The sequence below is a fragment of the Puma concolor genome, chromosome C1 (genome assembly GCF_028749965.1).
Source record: "Puma concolor isolate L17-30 chromosome C1, mPumCon1.1.hap2, whole genome shotgun sequence".
In the NCBI taxonomy this organism is placed as follows: domain Eukaryota; kingdom Metazoa; phylum Chordata; class Mammalia; order Carnivora; family Felidae; genus Puma; species Puma concolor.
In genome coordinates this window covers 100,202,537-100,223,654 of record NC_141674.1, presented here as the reverse complement: position 1 = coordinate 100,223,654, position 21,118 = coordinate 100,202,537, and the positions used below count along the sequence as shown (strand labels likewise).

The window sequence follows — 21,118 nt, the reverse complement described above, 5'->3', positions numbered from 1 at the left end:
TGACCCCCTAATGCCTAACATTAATGATCATTGTCACATGTTCTTAATAAAGCACAGCCTCTTCTCTCTCTCTCTCTCTCTCTCTCTCTCTCTCCCTCCTCCCTCACGGCTTGTGTCTCCTTTCCTGCTACCACTGGCCTCTGCTCACCCCCTGCACAGAAGCTGCTGTCCCCTGGGTTTCCCGTGGCCACCTCACCACCACACCTGTGGCTTCTCTTGTGAGACTGCAGGTCGCTGGGCCTCCCCTGCGTCGTTTGTGATTCAGTGGTCTCAGCAGGTGCCCAGGTGATGCTACTGTGGGAAGGCCACGGATGCCTGCTGGGAGCCCCGGCGGGGGGTTGGGGGGGGCGTGGCATCGTCTGACACGCACTCCAGGCCCCTCACTTCATCTGCCTGCCGTATTGACTGCTTGCCCTTCCCTGAAAGTGGGGCACAGAGAAGTTCTCACCTTCGCTCACCTGGGTGCCCTTTCTCCCCCCGTCCTGTGCCTGGGGAGCACCTACCTAGTCACTTGTTTTTCAGGGCTGAGCTCAGAGGTCACACACTTTTTGAAATGTGCTGTCCCTCCCATCACAGTCAGGATTAAATGCCTTTCCTTTATATTCCATACCTCCAAGACAGGATCCATCACATATTTATTTGGTCATCCTTTTATTAGTTTGTTTAGCAAATGCTTGGGCCACAGATCATTCATTGCCCTTTAAATAATTCAGTAGGAAAGAAAAGGCCTTTAAAAAGTTAACCTCAGGGTGCCTGAGTGGCTTATTTGGTTGAGCATCTGACTCTTGATTTCGGCTCAGGTCATGATCTCATGATTGTGAGACTGAGTCCCGTGTTGGCCTCTGTGCTGAACATGGCACCTGCTTAAGATTCTCTCTCTCCCTCTTCCCCTCTCCCCTGCTCGCCTGCTTTCTCTGTCTCCCGCCGAAATAAAAACAAATTTTTTTTTTTGTAATTAACAGCTCTAGCTGGATGTAAGGGAATCCTTTACCAATGGAAGTTGTGTGTGCCGAGCACAGGTACAAAGCAGAATCCGCAGAATGGGTAGGTCGGCTGGTGCAGTGGGCCCCCTTCTGAGCTGGCTCCCTCCTTCCTCCTGATGCCTCCCACCTGTTACCACCCCGTCCTTGCTGTAACGCAGCATCCTCTTCTCAAACCCACAGCACACGATTCCATTTGAGGAGAGGCCTAGGAAGGAAAGCCTCCAGATGCAGAAAGATAGAGCCCCTCCCTCAAACAGGGCACAGCTCTCCCAGCTCTGGGAGCCTGAGGTGTCCCCGGAGGCGGCGTGTGTGATAGGGTGTGACTGGAGCCTGTGCCGGCAGGTGGGGAGGCAGGTGGGGACCTCGCCCCGAATCCTCTCTTCCTGCCGCTTCCTCCTGCTGACTCGCTGTTGGGGATTAACCCGGCCTTGGCCCCAGCATCTTTCCTTTTTCACCTCTACGTTGTTGCCTCTCGAAATCCACTCACTCACAGGGCCACGTCCAGGATTTCTCAGGCTTTAAGGTGCACGCGAATCACCCAGGGATCTTGTTAAAGGCAGATTCTGAGCCAGTGGGCTGGGGGGCGCCGGGGGGTGTGCGGGGTGGGGGGGGTCCCAGAGTCTGCATTTCTAACAAGTTCCCAGGTGACCCTGCTGCTTGCTGGTCCAGGGGAGCACTTCAGTAGCAAATGTTCCAGTCTGACCCGTTGTCCTGTTGAGCTTTGAACGTGGGACTGAACCCAGAGACCAAAAAGAAATGGGAAGAGCGAAAATGGATTGCGTGTTTGTGATCTAGCAGGCTCTGCGCTAAAGTCTTTCTATAGACCATTGCGTTTAACCTGTACAGCACTCCTGTGAGGTGCTGTCATCATGCAGATGAAAATTCCTCCGGGCCTTGAGGGCCCCCGGGCCCCCCATGCCTCTGTGGAGGAGGGTGGTGTAGACCGACACACTGCCCAGGGCAGTACTGGACAGGACTCGGCGGATCTTCCTAATTAGTCGTGGGGGCTGCGGTCTCTGGGCTTCAGGGAAGGTCCTCCCTGCCCTTGAGATGCGGGAGGGAATTCAGAGCATAGAATAGGAGCTGACCCCTCGCCCACCTGTCAGGCATGCCCCACATTTCAAAAATGCCTCTCTTTCTAGCTTTTCAACACTTCACAATATTTTGACATGGGAAGGAAAGAAAAAAAAAATGGCAATCCTTTGAAACATTTCTCTTCCTTGGATCCTTGCTCTGGGACCATGTGACCGAACTGAAGCTTAGTCATAGGATTCCAGTTTAACATATGCAGTTACTATAGCAATTGAGGTTTCCTTAGTAACACTTGCAAAAATAATCTGGCCCCAATTAATAATACATTTTAAAGCTCTTTCTACTCTGCACTGAACAGCCCAGTTTTCTTGGACAAGAACCAGATAATTCAGGTGGTATCATTTGTGCTGATGTAGATATCATTTGCATGCGGTGAATTGGGTTGGAAAGGAATGAAAAGGGAGCTGGGTGTTCTAAGTATTGCCGGAATCCGATCTGAAAAGTCGACTGGCAAGCTCGTGTGCATCCAGTTTGCTGAGCTTGGAAGCTAACTGGTAAACCCTGCCCAGGATTCCCGGCGTGCCCTGGAGGACTCTGTGTGTTTGAAGAAGGGAGAACGCGGGAGACTGGGCTCCAACAAAAGACAAAACCAGAAGGGTGGGCCGTGGGACCCGGGAGTCCTCTCATGTTGGTGCGTTCTTGATGGCTTGAGAAGGTCTGTGGGGACGTGAGTTCAGCCAGCAGTCCTTTGTGAAGAGTGTCACCCGATTCACCACTGAGTTTCTTGTCCCTAGAGTGGCTTTTGTAGTAATGGCGTTGGGTATCAGATCCCGCCATCCGCAACGTTTGTGCGGGACCAGGGCATCCAAGTGACTGTCTGCGGCTTTCAGAAATTTGAGTTGGGGTGTGAAAAGGTGCTTGCACTGATAGCTCCCCAGGAGGAATTCAGAGTTACATCTTCTTCCTTTTTTAAAACTTTTTCAGTACGGAGAGGATGGTCGGTAGCGGGAAAGCAGAGCCAAGTGTAATAAAGATGGAGTGGGTATGATCGCAGATTACCTACGTAAGATATATGTCATTCGACCTTGGCTTCCTGCCACCTCAAAGGCGAGCATAGCCATTAATTAGCAGGTAGGGTGGCACTCCGGAGTCTGCCCTCCCTTCCGGTTTTGGAGCAGGGTGGAGAGGGGAAGGACACTGGAGGTGGTTCCGTTCTGTCCCATTGCTCGGCATTTTCTTCTCTGCCCTCTCCCTCTCTGCCCCCAGGAAGATCACCCCAGCAATCCCCGAACTACCTGCTACCATATTTCTCTCACATGCTCTCCCCCACATATCCCAGCAGACACTGATTGAGTGCTTTTCCATAGCCCAGGCGCTGTGCCAGGCTCTGGGGGTGCAGTGACGAGAACATCCCCTAGGCAGGACAGTGTTCTTCAGGGCATCCCTAGCACTTACTAGATTCAGGAGGGGCACACTCAAAATACTTGCAGACTGCAAGGGAAAAGCTTGATCTCTACCCACAGGGCGCTCAGAGGCTAGGGTGGAAGAGAGACTAAGGAAAAACCTCCGGAAGATATGTCGAAGACATGGTGCCAGGGCAGAGAGGGGCTGCTGGCCCAGTAGGATGGGAGGGAAAGAGGGGGCATGGAAGGACGAGGGCACAGACGGATCGGGGGTGTGGAGGGAGATGGTGGAAGGACATAGGCAGAGAGGACAGCTGAGCAGAGACCAGAGCTCAAGGAGGAGGTGCAGGGGGCTGGGGAGGGGTGGGGGCGCTGGAGGGGTGAGTCACTGAGATGAGTGAGGACAGTTGGGTGAGAGCCAAATCCTGGAGGGACTTTGTACTGTGAAAAGGATTTTTTTTTTTTCCTTTATGAGCTCAAGCAGTTGGGAGCCATTGAACTTCCTAGGCAGGCAAATGATTGAAGTTTCAGCTGGGTCCCCTGGAGGCTGTGTGCAGGTGAGGGGAGCAGGGAGGAGACAGGTGGAGGGATGTTGGGGTAAAACCGGCTCCGTGCAGCCTCCCTCACACCGAGCCATGCTTCGAAGGAAGCCCGCCCGCGGCCGGCCCTCCCGGAACCGTGCGGGGCAAAACCAGGCTGGAGGCCGCACGTGAGGCTGGGGACGTTCCTGGGCGGGTGTGTGCAGTGATTGTGCTGAATCGCCCCCTTTCCTTTGCAGTGACAAAGCTGCAGGTGAGCAAGTCGAAGAGGACCCTCACTCTGGTGGAAAACAGGCCCATCCAGCTGAACTGCTCGGTTAAGTCTCAGACCAGCTCGAACTCCCACTTTGCGGTGCTCTGGTACGTGCATAAGCCCTCAGATGCTGACGGGAAGCTCATCCTGAAAACCACCCACAGCTCCGCCTTCGAGTACGGCACCTATGCCGAGGAGGAGGGCCTGAGGCCCCGGCTGCAGTTTGAGAGGCACTTTTCCGGGGGCTTGTTCAGCCTCACCGTGCAGAGGGCCGAGGTCAGTGACAGTGGCAGCTACTACTGCCACGTGGAGGAGTGGCTGCTGAGCCCCAACTATGCCTGGTACAAGCTGGCTGAGGAGGTTTCGGGGCGCACGGAAGTCACTGTGAAGCGGCCAGGTAAGACAAGGGCGCGGCCGGCATGGGGTTAGTACAGAGAGGCTTCCTGAGGGTGACAGGGCTCTGTGGGGTCCACACGGGGTGTGGGTGCAGGTGCAGAGACCTGCCTGGGGGTGACGGGGTGCCGCAGGGTCCACGCGGGGTGTGGGTGCAGGTGCAGAGCCCTGCCTGGGGGTGACGGGGTGCCGCAGGCTCCACACGGGGTGTGGGTGCAGGTGCAGGGGCCGTCACCCTGGTGCACTGTGGGCTGCCCGCTTTGTCTGCAGTGAGAGCGTCCTGGTGCTGAGGGCAACCCCAGGAAAGCGTCCTTGACTCTGCTCTTACGGACAGCGTCTTCCTTACCAGGAAGAGGCCCAAGGGGCGGCTGTGCTGAGCAAGAGGTGGCAAGGGAGGGTCCCTGGCAGCTCCTGGGTCTTCTTTTGGGTTTGCAGGTCACACCCCGGAGCTCAGTCTGGCGCCAGCTCCATAGCCAGCATTCTGACCCAGAGGGCACTTTCTAGTCTCTGTCCTCTGCTTCCCCTTTCTTTCTTACTACCCATTTCAGGAACCCTCCCTGTCTGCAAAGCGATCTGCCCCTCTGCCTCCTCTCAGACTGTGGGTGCGGCCCTCATTCTGCTGCCTGACAAACTGGGCTGGCACCTGACCTCTGCTGGAATGCTTCCCGGGGTGGGGGGAGCTTTCTACATCTGCAGGCCTCATGGGTGGAAAACCCCCCTCCATGTAATTTCCCTCCAGGTTTAGGTCTGCCCCTGGAACAGCCCAGGATAACTTTGGGTCGTATCTTTTCACATGTGAAGGGTGCCCCGTCAGTCTCCCTTTCCCCTTGTTAAAGAGCTCTAAGCCCCACCTGATGTAGCCTTAAGCTCCCTGTCCATCCCTCATATCTGCGTGGCCTGTGATTTGTTGTCGCTGCCTGTCCTTCCTGATGGGCGGGGGTGCTACCCTAAGTCCCATCTCCATGCATTCGTTTATATGCTGTCCTCTCTGCCTGGAACACCCCTCTCCCACTGCCTCTCCCCTGTCTCTACCCCATCCCCAAGACTTCACTCGACATCACCTCCAGGAAGCCTTCCATGCTTTCTCCCATATCGCCAGAGGTTCCTTTGTCGTTATAAAATACCTAATGTAACAATTATTTGTTTGCAATTCTTTTCTACTCTAAGCACTTTGAGGACAGGGCTGTGTCTTTGTATTTTCAGCCACTGGCATGGTGCCGTTAATAAATATTGATTGAATAAGGAACAGATGGCTGCTTTCCTTGGACACCCCAGGGCCTTTGTAGTTACTGTTCTCTTAGCCTGGAACAGGTTGACCATAGATCTTCATTTATCTCATTCTTCCTCAGAGAGGTGTTTCTAGCTCATTTTAACTAAAATAGCATCCTAGTCACTTTGTACCCTTTCTCTGTCCCCTGCCTAGCACACACCCCCACCTGGCATTCTGTTTCTTTACTTATTCATATGTAAGGAATTATAAACTGCTTATTCGTATTTATACATATGGAAATTCACTCATCATGAAATATGTGTTATATATAGAAGTGTGCGTGTACGTGTGTGTGTGTGTGTGTGTGTGTGTGTGTGTGTGTGTGTATTTTTTACCTTTCTGTTCCCATGGCTTGTCTCCCAGGAAGCCTCAATAAACACTTGTTCAGACAGCACATAGGACCAGATGCAGAGGCCTGGACGTGGCCCGGCCCCCTCTTTTCCCTCCAGGTGTTGTATTGCTAAGACTGCCCCAGTGCAAATTGTCACCCCCCTCAGTGGCACTTTCGGGAACCCTTCTGCTGATGTATTGCAGAGGAAGCTCTGGTCTGCCTGGTCCCTCTTGGTATTTCCAGAGACCTCAGGCCAGTCCTTGGGACTTTTGAAAACTGGCATTTGTCATTTGGCCTACACGGGTTCTCTTAGGTTTCTGTTCTTCCTGTCTGTTTTCAGTTCTGGTCACTTTGTCTGGTGGGGGGACATGATCCCCCCGCCCACCAGATGTGTCATCCTTTCCCTTCACTTGTTTGTGCAGAAACTAAGAGAATCTTGGTGGATCCTAAATTTATTGAGGGACTCCCCCCATCTGAGACTACAGACCCACAGTGAGCTCACTGGGGCAGGAAGGATGTTTGTCAAAATCCGTGTAGGGAGAGCCATCTCTGGGGAATATTAATACCATAAACAGAAAACGCACAAGACCCTGATTAAAACAACACGTTCCTCCTTTTCAGTTGAGAGTTTTCATTTGTTTTTTTTTTTTCCTTCCTCTGCTTCTCCTTTCTCTACACAACACCCCTCTCCTTTTTTTTTTTTTTTTTTTTTTTTTTTTTTTGCTGATGAGAAAGAATATGCTTCTAGAGCTTTGGGAAAACACAAAGAAGAAAATAATGTTTCAACCCAGGACAACTAGAGTTAACATCTTCACACACACACACACACACACACACACACACACACACACACGTATATGTATATTCTGGGGAGACCAGTTATTTAAAACAGTTTTTCTGTTATTTTTAATTTTTGACCTTTTAATACCAAAGGGTATTGCCTTCCATTGTAAAATACTCGGGAAGTTTTGAAATGTAAAAAGTAAAACGTGACGGTGCGCGGCCCTCTCCCTCTTCAAATGTCACTCCAAAGGTCTCCTTCCCCAGGTGTTCCTGCAGTTCTGTAGCTGTTTGATCTCTCTGGTCCAGATAGACTCATTAGGACCTTTTAAGAAATTACACGCCTGTCATCTGGGTGTACCATCATTAACGACACTTTTCTCTCTAGAGGAGGATCTGATGGGCTGAGCTGTCAAGTCACTGGTTCCATCCATATCGGCCTTTTCTTCACTAATGTCAGATCAGTTCTGTTCCCACCTCGAGAGGGAACCCGAGAAAACAAGGACTGCGGTTCCTAAGGCCAACTCGGGGACATATTTAAACTGCTTCCTCTGTAGTTCTTTGGTGGTGGACAGTCCGGTGTATTCTAGCCATCCTGTGGTCAGTTTTTAAAATTTGCTCTGGGCTTGAAAGGGGGTCTCAGCACGCCCTTTCCCGCCTGTCCCTTCGCAGCCACCCCTCTGGTCAGCTGTATGCTTATGGTCTGCTGTCACTGGGTGTGGAGGCATCCATAGCTCATGCTTGTCCTCCTCTGTGCATCTGAATCGAGATATAAATTGGGGGACAGCTGTTACCATGAACTGCTGACAGTCCGGGCACTCGGACACGCGATCCAGGAATGCGTTATGTGTAGGGCGCTCCACCCAGAAGTGTTTCTGCTGATGGAGTGTGCCGCTGCCCTTTAGCACAGGGAGGGCAGCCGTCGGCCTGCCTTTGCAAAACGTGCATGCGAGCACCTGTTGTGCCTCGCTGCTAATGTGTCTTTCCTCCCCTTTCCAGACAGCCGCCTGAAGCTCAGCCAAGCGCAGGGGAATCTGTCGGTCCTGGAGACGCAGCAGGTGCAGCTGGAGTGTGTGGTGCTGAACCGCACCAGCGCTGCATCCCAGCTCGTGGTCGAGTGGTTTGTCTGGAAGCCCAACCACCCGGAGCGGGAGACTGTGGCCCGCCTGAGCCGCGAGGCCACCTTCCACTATGGAGAGCAGGCGGCCAAAAACAACCTGAAGGGGCGGCTGCATCTGGAGAGTCCTTCGTCCGGCGTGTATCGGCTGTTCATCCAGAACGTGGCGGTGCAGGACAGCGGGACCTACAGCTGCCGCGTGGAGGAGTGGCTCCCCAGCCCCAGCGGCGTGTGGTATAAGCGGGCAGAGGACACTGCCGGGCAGATGGCTGTTACTGTCATGCGGCCAGGTGAGGCTTCACATCCCCAGGCCCTCACTGCTTTGGGCGTTTCCCCTCGTGAGTGTCCTACTTTGTGCGCTGCGCAAAATACGTTGTTTGCGGTTAAACATAGGAGCATTTACATTTTGCGTTTATAATTGTCTCAGATTTTTTTCCCCCTAAGCGAATGGGAAATTGCACATCTGGCTTTGGCCTAAGGTGACCCTCTCTCTTCGCTGGAGTAACATTTTTCACTTGTTGCAGAACACAGAATATTTTCTCTTTAAAGAATACATTCAGATTCAGGAGGTGGTAGATATGCAAAAACTTTTGAAACAGTAGTCGTGCGGTTCAAAAAATTGGGCTTGTAGGTTTTCAGTGGAAAACAATGGATTCATGTGCTTTAAATAGAAAATGATGAAATTTAGTCTTTCACTTCCTAATAATTTTATTGGTGCCGACGACTGTTCTGACTGCACTGTGTGGCTTTTCTTGTCCTTACCGTTGTTCCTAAAGTGGCTAAATGCACATAATTACTCAGTATAATGATCGTTACACATTTAAACCCATAATTAAAGCAGAGGTGAGCAGGATTCCTGTGTCCTCTGCAATATCACCTCCTCATTCAAGTCAGAGCGAAAAGTCAGTGCCTCCCCCCGCAGCGGACGTGGGGCAGGAATGAACTTTGTGGCTGGGCCAGTGCGAATGCTCCGTCTTGCCCATTTTCTGAGCATCCCAGGGCCTCTGTTGGTGGTCTGGTGGGAGCATTCGTCATGTTTCCACACCTGCGTGGAGCGGCTGTCTGCCTTGGTGGGACACGGGGGCCTCGCAGCTGTGCTCACCCCATGCGTCATGGAACACACACTTCGAGAGTGAACGTGCCCTTTGTTACAGAAAAGGGCATTATCTCTCTGCTCTGTATCTTGCCGAAGCTGGACAGGAAATCACCCCTGCCTGGGGTTACTCCTATTTGCCATGAGCTTATGTGTTTTCTCTTTTTGCCTTGCTTAGAAACTGCCGCGTGTCTTCTTCCAAAGGTAAATTGGCAGAGACGTGGCATCTGAGTGTGCTCTTCTCCCCGGAGGCTCACCCGCTTGCACATTGCCAAACCAGGGCTCCAGGTGGCCCAGGGGCAGACAGACATTTCTGGACTGCCCACTGCATTGCAGCTTAACCTACAGGGGAGGGGGAGAAGCACCCTTCTTTCTTGTGGCTTACACCTGAAGCAGGAAAGAGTGCTAAAGTCTACACAGGGAGATGGTTTGGCCTCTGGCAGAAGGGGACGGACACGGGCCACCACATTAGTGAGAGACATGCTACAGGGAGTGGGGGGAGGACACGGGAAAGTGGGCCTGTTTCATTCAAAACACTTGTATTGAGTCATCACTAAGCATGCGAAGGAGCCAGGAAATTTACATGAAAAGTTAAGCGCCGGGGCACCTGCGTGGCTCAGTCAGTTAGGCGCCTGACTCTTGGTTTCTGCTCAGGTCACGGTCTCATCGTTCTTGAGTTCAAACCCCTGTTCATTGCGGAGCCTGCTTGGGATTCTCTCCCTCCCTCTGTCTCTCTCTGCTCCTCCCCCACTCAGGCTTGCTCTCTCTCTTTCAAAATAAATACATAAACTTAAAAAAAAAAAGTGAATGCTTACATTGTAAGCATTCAGACAAGAAGAAAGCAAGGGGAGAGTAGGTGGGGAAGAGGCCCTTCCGGGGTCTCTGCCATCTTGCCATTGCGTGGCATCACATTGGCCAGCCGCTGGGAGCTTTGGGACACCAGCTTGGTAGGCTCTGCAGGGCGAAGGTGCCCTAGGATGTGCCTTAATCTGTAGGATTCCTCTCTGATGGCTCGGGACACAGTCAGCCGTGATCTCTGGAAGGATAAACCAACGTGCAAGGGAGCAGGAGTCTCTATGATAGGGTATTCTCCACCCTGCCACGTTGCCTTCCAGTGTGTTCTCCCCCACCGGTGCTGGGCCGAGGCACTCTTCCCACCACCTGTACCCAGGTCCTGAGCTTTCAGGTGCCCGTGACGCACACCAAGATTCTGGATGGGGGTGTACGGGGGCTTGGCAGAGCCCCACAAAGGTGGGGGCGCCCAGCTTTGTGTTCACCTGTGAGCGACATGAAGCCAATTCATTGAAAGCCCAGGACAGTACCTGGGAAGTGGTCCTATTTGGTCTTTATCCAAGCAGAATCCGATTTGGTATCTCTGCTTTTGTGGCTGTTATGTTGGCATGTTTTGCGAGCATTTCATCAACAGGGCCAAACAGGCCATTTAGGAGGGAGGGAACGGATTATTTGTTGAGTACCTACCCCAGTGAGCCAAACAAAGGCAGGGGGGAGGCAGCAAAATGAAGATAGAGATTATAGCTGCCGGGTGGTGTCTGTGAGGTCTGACTCACCTGCTTGGGCAACCTCTCCACGGCTGTTTTGTGTCTCCAATCTCTGTCGGGAAGATGCTGTCCGGGACATCCTTCTGGGGTCTGTGCTCAAGGTGAGGGGCACTTTCGGGTCTGTTGTCTATGGCTGGGCTTCAGTCCTTGGAGAATACTTACCTCCTCGGTTCCCTGGGGCATAGGTAACCATCTACACGCACACGGTTTAAACTCCAGAACTGCTGAAGGGTGAATTCCTTGTCCAGGGTTGCCATAACAAATTAGTGTAAGCTCCGTAGCTTAAAACAACAAAAATTTATTGTCTGATGGTTCTGGAGGCTAGTGGTCTAGAAGCAAATTATCAGCAGGGCCAGGCTTCCCCCACTGAAGTTTCTAGGGAAGAATCCTTCCTTGCCTCTTCCAGCTTCTCTGTGGTCCCAAGTATTCCCTGGCTTGTGGCTGCATTGCCCCAGTTCACACGGCCTTCTCTCTGTGTGGCCCCTTCTCTTCTCATCAGGACACCGGTCGTTGCATGTAGTGCCCACCCTGAATCCAGTAGGAGTTCATCACACCTGCAAAGACTTTATTTCCAAATAAGGTCACATTCTGAAGTTCCAGATAGGCATGAATCTTGGGGTTGGGGGGACCCTTCAGCCACTGCAAGAGGTTACAGTGAAAGTAAGTGTCCCTTCCTCCCCGGATTCCCATGAGCAGCCGTGTTACCACCTCTTGTGAGTTCTTCCACAGATATTTTGTGCAAATGTAACCAAATCCACGTGTCCAAACAAAACACATTTTCTTCTGCATACAGTGGCACACAGGGTGCACAGCTCTCCTGTAGTCTAGCCATCTTCCTTGGGCCCTTCCTCATCTCTGCCACGTACTACTGCCTTAACTCCTTCCAGTAGTAGTTGTGTATTGTATGTTACTGTGTTACTAGAATGTATTTGGTGATGGACACACGGGTTGTTTTGAGCAGAGAAACTAAAACACCCTTTTCCTCCTTTTTTGCCCCTCACCTCCCCTAGACGCCGCCCTGCAGGTGGACACGGTGGTCCCCAATGCCACGGTGTCCGAGAAGGCAGCTTTCCAGCTGGACTGTAGCATCGTTTCTCGATCAAGTCAGGACTCCCGTTTTGCCGTGGCCTGGTACTCTCTGAGGACTAAAGCTGGAGGGGAAAGGGGAGGCCCTGGCCTGGGAGAACAGGAGGAGGAGGAGGGGGACGAGGAGGAAGAAGAGGACCTCACAGAGCGGACGGCCCTGCTGAGCGTGGGCCCGGATGCTGTCTTTGGCCCAGAAGGCAGCCCGTGGGAGGGCCGGCTTCGCTTCCAGAGGCTCTCCCCCTTGCTCTACCGGCTCACCGTGCTGCAGGCCAGCCCCCGGGACACGGGGAACTACTCGTGCCGCGTGGAGGAGTGGTTGCCCGGCCCCCAGAAGGAGTGGTACCGGCTGACGGAGGAGGAGTCGGCCCCCATCGGCATCCGTGTTCTGGACACAAGTGAGTTTTCCCAGGTTACAGGGGAAGGAGGTCCCTGCTGGTTCCAACTGTTGATTCCAGCGGTCTGGAAGAATGAAATCAGAGCTCGATTATGGCTCAGTAAGTGGTTTTCCCACCTGTCCCAGGCATATCGGCTTTGAAACACCAGTTTGTGGAATTGACCCTTGACTGCCCCACGTGGGTAGGAATTAAAGTGATCACAAGCCTGATGTCCCACCAGATTCTATTTTAGTGAGAGCTCATCGTCCAAGTATATTGGTAGGTGTTACTGGTGGCTCCATAGCCAGCCTGGCCCCTCTTTAGCCAGTTACCGTGTTTCAGACTCATAAGAAGGGAGAAAAAAAAAACCCAAAACAATGAAGCCTGAGTACGGTCTGTGTTCTTGGCTCATGTGTATTTTGGAGGGTGATTTCGAGGTTTAGGGGGATGTCGCATGGTTGGGAGAACCAACTAGTAGAAGGGCAGTGGGTGATGCCACAGGGCATCTAGGAAGGGCTTAGCGGCGGCCCTTGCTCCCTTGGTCCAGGACTCGGACTTCTCACCCGATCAAGGAACTCCATGGACAGAGACCAGAGGAAATAATGGCTGTGCTGAATAATTTGTTCTAACAGGGCACTCTTACAGTTGCCTTTTGTCAGAGCGTGGGACACGGCAGACTGAAGGCGGTGTTTGTTACAGTAGAATTAGCCTGGAATGCAGAAAGACAGAATCTGCTAGAAACTGTAACTTCGTTTCCGTTTCAGCCAATGCATTTTACTAGGTAATTCTGACTTGAATGTTTGAGCTTTGTCAGCTTTTTCTTTTCTTTGACTACCTCCTGTTGATTAGATGGAACCATATGAAATTGAGGTTTTGTAAGTCAAAAGTGGGTGGAGCGGGGAACTATCAGCGATTTCATGTACTGTGGAAATCTAATAAGCACGTGCTGAGTTTTCTTCATGATACTGATGACAACAGCTGTGCAGTAGAAAAGAACGCAGAGAAAAGCCTAAATGAGACTCAGACCCCTGACAAACTAGTGCATGACCCAAAAGGACAAGGGAAGGTGTTTAGACCCGTCTGCCCACCGCGGATGCCCCTATTTATTACGTTTCATAGAACGTGGTGGTCAGCCAACAGCCTTATTTTCTAGGGAAAAGGGAGGTTACCAGGGGCTGGGCCCCTGCTGAGGCCTTGTGGGTCTGGGAAGAGGGGGGGCCGGTTTCATCCTCTTCCATGTCCAGAATGAATTCTGTAGCCACAGACACACTTTTGGACACTTGTAAGTGGTCCGTAATGGCATTTCAGTTGATAATGTTAACCACTGCTAAGGTTACTCAAGTAACCATCGTCTCTGGTAAAACTGCTCTGAGAAGCTGGCGGGGAGAGAATGTGTCACTTCCCAGAGAAGCCCACTTGGAGCAGAGCTCGGTGCCAAGGGACATGGGAAACACCACCGGGCAGGAGGTGCGGACTCGGTGCAGTCAGCGTCTTCTTGTAGGGGCAGCTGGGTTCACGGTCAATAGACTACATTTTCTTATATGACTTTCCAAGCCGCAGTCCTGGCTCCCGGTGGGAAATGGGGGTACCGCTTTGAATGAACTTCCAGCTGTGAGTGGAAGGAGGCGCCGCTGTGAGAACCCGGCCAGGAGGGTGGTCCCCCCACCCCTGGCAGCGGCAAGGGAAGGACAGGGTGGGCGCAGGGTTTGCGGGTGGGCTGGGCCAGGTCTTGAGGCGCAGAGGCGGGCAGTCCAGGCTCCCCGCCCTCACTGTCCTGCCTCTGTTTCAGGTTCCACCCTGCAGTCCATCATCTGCTCCAACGACGCACTCTTCTACTTTGTCTTCTTCTACCCCTTCCCCATCTTCGGCATCCTCATCATCACCATCCTGCTGGTGCGCTTCAAGAGCCGTAACTCCAGCAAGAGCTCCGACGGGAAGAATGGGGTGCCCCTGTTGTGGATCAAAGAACCACACCTCAACTACTCCCCCACATGCCTGGAGCCCCCTGTGCTCAGTATCCACCCAGGAGCCATAGACTAAGGGGACCGCAGCGGCCCTCAGCCGCGGAGGAGCTGACAGTCTCCCTTCCTGCCTCTTGCTCTGTGATCGGACGGCGGGCAGACGGCGCTGCAACTCTTGGAGTGCTCTCCTGGCAGCCAACAGTCAGACTTGAGCAACGTTCCAAGTCCCGGATCCCGCACAGAGACAGACCGCCTCTAGGTGGCAGTCGTGGTCGGTTAGCTGTTTTGGAGCAGATGTCCTTATCCTGCAGAATTAGGCTTCTTGTTTTTGTTTTTGGTAATGTAGTGAGTAGCTCCAGATGCCACATCTACTCACTGATTTATATCGTATTCTCAGATAGATGTTACAGGGGTTCTTATTCTTTGTAAGGGACTCTTTTTAAATCCCTCCGGTTTACCCTTCTTGGGTTCCGTAACGTTGCGGACGAATTTCTCGTAACATACCACCGATGGCCAAAGGGAGGATGGACTTTTTGGTGCAAAGGAATCTCTTCCAGGACTCTTTGTTTCTGCATACTTGAAAATACTACTCACGGATCAGAAACATGCCCAAACATTTTTTACTTTCTTAACGAGACTTGAAAATTATGTGTCATGCGGGCCCAATTTGTATCTTATCTTTTCCCTCAGCTGGAGTTGTTGGAACCACTTTGTAGTCAAGATGAAAGCATTGAATTTTGCTTCAAAGAACTGTGTACGTATGGGAGGAATCCTGCATAACCCCATTAGAGTAGACGATGCCCGACTGGACTGTCAGGGAAGCAAAAGTAGGCTTCGTTCCAACCTTGCCAAAAAATTACATATTAAAAAAAAAAAAAAAAAAAAAAACCACAACTTTGTTGGAGAACAAGTCGAAAGCCCCAAACAGCACACGCTTTGCTGGCTAACCTGGACAGAAGGCTGCATTTAGCAGCCACTGACTTTCAGATTGATCAAAGCCAGTGATTAGTGAAGGAAGGAAACAAGGCTAGTTGTTGGCTTGATCTGTTTCGCAGGAGCGGCCTCGAACTGGTAACTGTGCGCGGGTGGGCTTCTATTTTAAGGTGCTTTGCCACACTCTTAAAGGAAAGTGGCCAGTGAGCCTGAAAAGGGGGCCGTGCTGAACTGAACACACAGGGCCCAAGCAGCCACCGTATGCACCCTACACCGGAGGGCACAGGGCCCGGCAGACCGCTGAGTTCCTCCAGGAGTCGGTGGTGGGAGGGCGGTGGTTTCCAGAGCCTGGAAGTTGGAGACCAGGGGAGAGATCACCACCACCCTGGAGATACGAAGACTAGGTTTTTCTTCTTCCTTCCAACTAGATTTCCCTCCAAGGTAACGGTGTCTTTCTCATTCACCATTTCTCTCTCCATGTGTCTCACTGCCGTAAGAGTATCTGCCTAGGAGAGGTCCAGACACAGCCCGTCTGTAACCCTTGCAGACCACCTAGTCCCGGCTTAGAGTCACCTCATGCCGGTGCAGGGTTTTGCCCTTCCCCTTCTTAGATCTTGTTTGTGGTCTTAGGTGATTTGGTTGTTCACAGTTACGGTGGCTTTTTATTCGAATGCCCATTAGAGCCCAACAAGGCCCCAGTCGCCCTGTTCGTTCACACTATGGAGCAGGGTGCTTACCACCCGCCCCCCCCCCCCCCGCCCCGCTCCTGTGCCCATTTGCTCACCCCAGGGGAGAAGCATGCCCTGACTTTCCTATATTTTGCTGGCCAAGAGTGCCATCCCCTTTCCTCCGGGAACTTGCATCTTGAGCCCCAAGGGTACACCTTGCTTAGAAAAAGCCACCAGGGATTCCGGAGCGAAGTCTGAGCAGAGGGATTGTTGTCTGTCCTGAGACGCAACAGACTCCACGAGAGGCCGTGTTGGTGCCCATCCGCATCAGGGTCTTTGGGTGCACAGGTGGTGGCCTGGGTTTTCAGCAGACGCCTTGCTGTGCCGCAGCCCAGGGGAAGCAAGGTGACGGACTGGCTTATGTAGTAGACCGGTCTCCTCTTCCTCCCCGCACACCAGTACTGTCCTCTGAGACCCTGTGTAGGCACCACACCTTAATCCCTAACACGCTCATTTCCATGTATTATGTATGCTGCAGCAACGCTTTGGGGCTACAGTCAGGCTCAGAGGTGAGGGAAGGAGGCAGTCCTTTGCCCCATTTCTTCATTACAGGCGCGTGGGCTTTCTGTGGGAAATCGGCCCCTGCCCTGTAGCCTGAGTGCTTGAGGGAAGATGCCCGGCTTTCCTCTGTGTGAAGGGAAAGATGCCGGAGGGCTGGGACTGGCTGTGTAACTACTAAGAGCCCAGCTTGCCCACAGGTATAGAAAAGTAGGTGATGCACGCAATTAAAGATGTGGAGCGGTTACAGGAAATTTGAAAGGAAGAAAAGAAACCGAAGCCAGTATTTTAGTAATTTTTTTTTTCCCGTGTGTATTTTCTGTTGGGCTGGGGGATACCATCAAAGGGTGAGCTTTTCAGCTTTCTGTGAAGATCCCCAGGACCTTGTTTGGCCATTTCTATGGAAATGTGTGTGGTGTCAGATGAGTGGTAATGGTGCCCTCCAGTGGCTGGGAGACCTCATTGCACATGGCCTGCCGGAGCTCGGTGCATTGGGACCAGGAGAGGAAAAATTGCCAACTGGTTCTCTGGACGTATTTACCTACGGCTACAATGTTGCATTAATGAAAAACTACACTGTGCTAGGCCCATTCCGGACACGGATACGACCGGCACCCTCTTTCATCAGGGTGTTTCTGTAGCAGGTTTTCATATTCTTTTCAAACAATGGTTTCTCTGCGTTTATTGTTGAAAAAAAACAGGTGGGGTAAGAAAACTACCCATGCATGATGTAGAGAGCTGTTGATTTGTTTTTGTTTGTTTTTTTAAAGGAAAACTATTTGTAAAATGTTGCACTAAAATGTTTTATATACACTTCAGAGACCTGTAGTAAATTATGTTGAAAATATGGCTGTTTACAGTTACTGGAGTACACGGTCCTTCTTTCTCCCCACCCCCACCCCTCCCACCCCTTAACAGCCTCTCTTGCTCTGTGACACTGTGCCCGGGGGGTCTGGAGTTCTGCTCCTGACTTTGGCCTGCTGGGCTCCAGGGTCAAGAATTGCAGCCTTCACCGCCACATCCTGCCCCACAGCCTAAAGCGTGCCTTTGTACAAACGATGACTTAAAAAAAAAAAAAAAAAAAAAAACAACAACGCTTTCTCGACACTTGACTGTCATCTGCTGAGAAGTATCGTAAAAGGCTACGCGGCCTCTAGATCCGTGCAACACACAATACACCCGGACTCCCCAGAGGCGGTTTCGGAATGGAACTTGTGAGCCTAGCTTTCCTTTTTAGCAGGGTGGGCCAGGATGGGGTGGGAGGAAACTGGTGGAGAAGGGGAGAAGGAACAGCAGGAACAGAGGCGGAGGGCCTCTGCAGCAAGACCACACCATCTCTCCCAAACGATGTGCTGCTGTCCTGACCCGGGAAATCGTCAGCAAGCATTTTCCAGGATGGAGGACAGAGCGGCACCAGCACACCAGCCTCTGTGCCCTGCACACCTGGAATGCTGGGATGTTTGTGGGGCGGGGGGGGGGGGGGGGAGAGTTCAGCCCTTCTGCAAAGTGAGAATGACAGAATGATTAAAGCCACAGCAGCCATACGGCATTAGGCAGAACCCATCTGTAATTCTTTAAATGGCACAGAATATGCAAAAGCAACTAGAGGGACGGTAAAAAGCAGAGGGAGGCGCTTCCTTTTCTTTTTCTTCTTTTTAAAAATCAAACCTTTCAGAGGCTTTAATGTGTGTTTCCCCCAGCTCCGCAGCCCTATCTGCAGCATCCTTATCAACTTCTTGCAGCTGCTGGCCTGGCTAGGACTTGAAATGTGATTGTTTATCCCTTGGGTATCCAGAATGGCTCCATGTTAAGCCTTGCATATTACTTTTGCCTAATTTTTTCCCCAAATGCTCTCTTTCTGCCAGGGAACATTTTAAAAAGGGAAGAAGACTGCCCCTTTACGCCTTGGGTGCAAATCTGCCCAGTGTTTATGTAAGTGAAGTGAACGGACACTTCCGAAGCAAGAGGCAGAGACAATTTCCATGTATGTGGGATTAGGGGTAGTGTTGTGCTCAGTGCATTCTGGAATGTCTAAGCTTCCTTGGGGGTGGGGGGGTGGGGGTAGTTACAAGGTTGGCCAGAACTAGAGCCAGGGTACCGGAGAGGGACATGCTTGGAAGAGCAGCCACCCCATGCCACATGAACAGGCTGAAATGAGGCCCCCTTTCTTACCCCTAGTTCATGATTATGTACACTGACAAGCTGATAAAACTGGACCTCTCAATACTGGCCACGGGACGAAAAATGTATCTACTCTCCTTTTGATGGCGAGTCCTCAGTATATGAATAGAGCCTTTTTGGCTCGTTGCGTAATCCAGGTCCACCTTTTTGAGCCACTTTTGATTCATGAAGTCGGCTAGGCCACGCATATAAGCTCTTCTAAAAATGCTTGACAGAAGCACAGCATTTCTCTTATTTTTTTTTTTCAACGTTTTTTATTTATTTTTGGGACAGAGAGAGACAGAGCATGAACAGGGGAGGGGCAGAGAGAGAGGGAGACACAGAATCAGAAACAGGCTCCAGGCTCTGAGCCATCAGCCCAGAGCCCGACGCGGGGCTTGAACCCACGGACCGCGAGATCGTGACCTGGCTGAAGTCGGACGCTTAACCGACTGCGCCACCCAGGCGCCCCTTTTTTTTTTTTTTTTTTCAACGTTTATTTTTGGGACAGAGAGAGACAGAGCATGAACGGGGGAGGGGCAGAGAGAGAGGGAGACACAGAATCGGAAACAGGCTCCAGGCTCTGAGCCATCAGCCCAGAGCCTGACGCGGGGCTCGAACTCCCGGACCGCGAGATCGTGACCTGGCTGAAGTCGGACGCTTAACCGACTGCGCCACCCAGGCGCCCCTTTTTTTATTTTATTTTTTCAACGTTTTTTATTTATTTTTGGGACAGAGAGAGACAGAGCATGAACGGGGGAGGGGCAGAGAAAGAAGCACAGCATTTCTCTTAATAAAAGACCTGACACTGATTGTCAGTCTTGGTCAGAGGAGCGTCCAGCCAAAGAAGACCCAAAGAATCCTATCTCACCCAAAGGCTGGAGACCATGACCTGAAGCATACTTCCCAGACCCAGGTGACTGGGCAGTCCTTTCCTTTGCCCTGCTCTTGAGAGGGTTGGCGGCTCCTGCTGGCCAGTCCCAGCAACGGCACAGCTGCCTATCCCAAAGTTGCACCTGCTCTCCTGCCAAAGGGAGAGAGTGGCAATTTGGATTTCGCGTTAGTTGGACTCCCAGTCCTGCCCCTTACTGTGTGTCCTTGGACAAGTCGTTTACCTTCTCTGAGCCTCCGTTTCCTCCTCTGTGAAACTAGGGACAGCAAGAAGATAAAATTATTTCAGGTAATGCACTTAACTAACACAGGGCCTGGCTTAGCGCTCAGCAGATGTTTGCTAGGATCACTTCTTGGTTCAAAAACTCTCAGGGGCTCTCCAGTGTCTAAAAGTTTGACCCTATCCTAACTTTCCCGGTTGGTCTGAGTTCCTACCAGCCAGGGGCAGAGCAGAAACTTGATTTCCTCACGTTTTGTGCTGTTCGCTGCCCCTGCCTCACGTTCCCAGTATCTACACATAGTAGGGGGTGTCTTAAGCTAGCATGCTTCATGGTACGTGATATTGGTCCCAGAAACTTCACCGATAGAGATAGCTTTTAAGATGTTATGGCTGATTTAAGAACTAAGGAATTCTTACGGTTCAAGTGTTTTGAGTGGTTTTGGGATCCTCACTTGATGTTGGAGATGACATCAGCAAGAAAGCACACTTCCACTCAGTTTCACAAGTGACATGTTAGTGTTTACTAGGACAGGAGGGAGTCCTGTTCATGGGGAGAGCTTCCAGGTCCCGTGGAACTTAGAGTTCCCCTGACTCCCATCACTGGACAGAGGCAATTCCTGTGCAGACAGGGAGACCATCGTGACGAGCTGGTTCTGGGAGCAGAGTAGTTTGGTCTGGGGCCAGACAGGCAGCAGAGAGGGCAAGCCAATCAAGAAGACTAATCACTAAGGTGGAGTGTTCCAGATGACTGCTGCAGCCTGGGCGGGAGGTTTTGGGGGAGGTCACACAGTGAGGGGATCCACCACACCGGACTCCTCAGCCTAAGGGAAAGTCCACAGTTGAGATGGAGGTAGAGAGGAAAACACAGAGGAAACTGAGAAGGGAGAAACCCAAGGCTGGAAGTCCCAGCTCCGGAGGAAGGGAGTGCTGGGCGTCGGGGGCAGCCTTCAGGAAAAGGTGGCTCGACCTCGAACGAGATCGGCGGGACCAGGTAACCCCGCACATCCTAGCAGGGGTCCAAAATGTTTCCTTTTAATGTGCGCAGACAGTGACCCGCAGGAAAGGCGAGCCCCGCGCTCTGCTGTTGGAAAGCGCTGAAGGAATGAAGGGCCTGGGAGCCTCCCAGTCCTCTGGGAGAGTCCTCCAGTCACCGCAGAGGCCGGCCGAGCGGGGCGCAGCTCCCCCTACCCCCACTTGCGGACACATGCCTCCGTCTCGTCCCAAACGTCCAGCAGAAGTGCTGCAGGAGGAGGAGGAACCAACACAAGCTTGGTTTTAAAGACGCAAGCCACCGTGAAGGGACAGCTCCACAGAGCAGACGGGGAGGCGGCAGAACGACTTTGGGGACCGGGGGGAGGCAGGATGGCGTCTGGAGCAGATGCAGGGTGCGGGGGCGGAGCGCGGCTGCGCCCGACGCGACCGGGAAGGAAGCTCCAGAGTTGGAAGGGGGAGCGAGCCGAGCGCGGGGCGGAGCATGTGGGTGGGGCAGGGCTAGCGAGGGGGCGGGACGGGAC

The 21,118-nt window shown here is 52.3% G+C and overlaps 1 protein-coding gene across 6 annotated transcripts in view; it reads left to right on the top strand.

Moving 5' to 3' along the window:
• The window catches only part of IGSF3 (immunoglobulin superfamily member 3), a 94,514-nt gene extending 77,334 nt beyond the window's left edge, over positions 1-17,180 (top strand). For all 6 annotated transcript variants that reach the window (XM_086717927.1, XM_086717926.1, XM_086717921.1 and 3 more), the window contains 4 exons: positions 4,197-4,607; positions 7,984-8,391; positions 11,764-12,234; positions 14,003-17,180. In XM_086717927.1, coding sequence (XP_086574053.1) covers positions 4,197-4,607; positions 7,984-8,391; positions 11,764-12,234; positions 14,003-14,253 — 1,541 coding nt within the window. In that variant the 3' untranslated portion in view covers positions 14,254-17,180. The remainder of the gene's footprint in view (positions 1-4,196; positions 4,608-7,983; positions 8,392-11,763; positions 12,235-14,002) is intronic.
• The last annotated feature ends 3,938 nt before the right edge of the window (positions 17,181-21,118 follow it).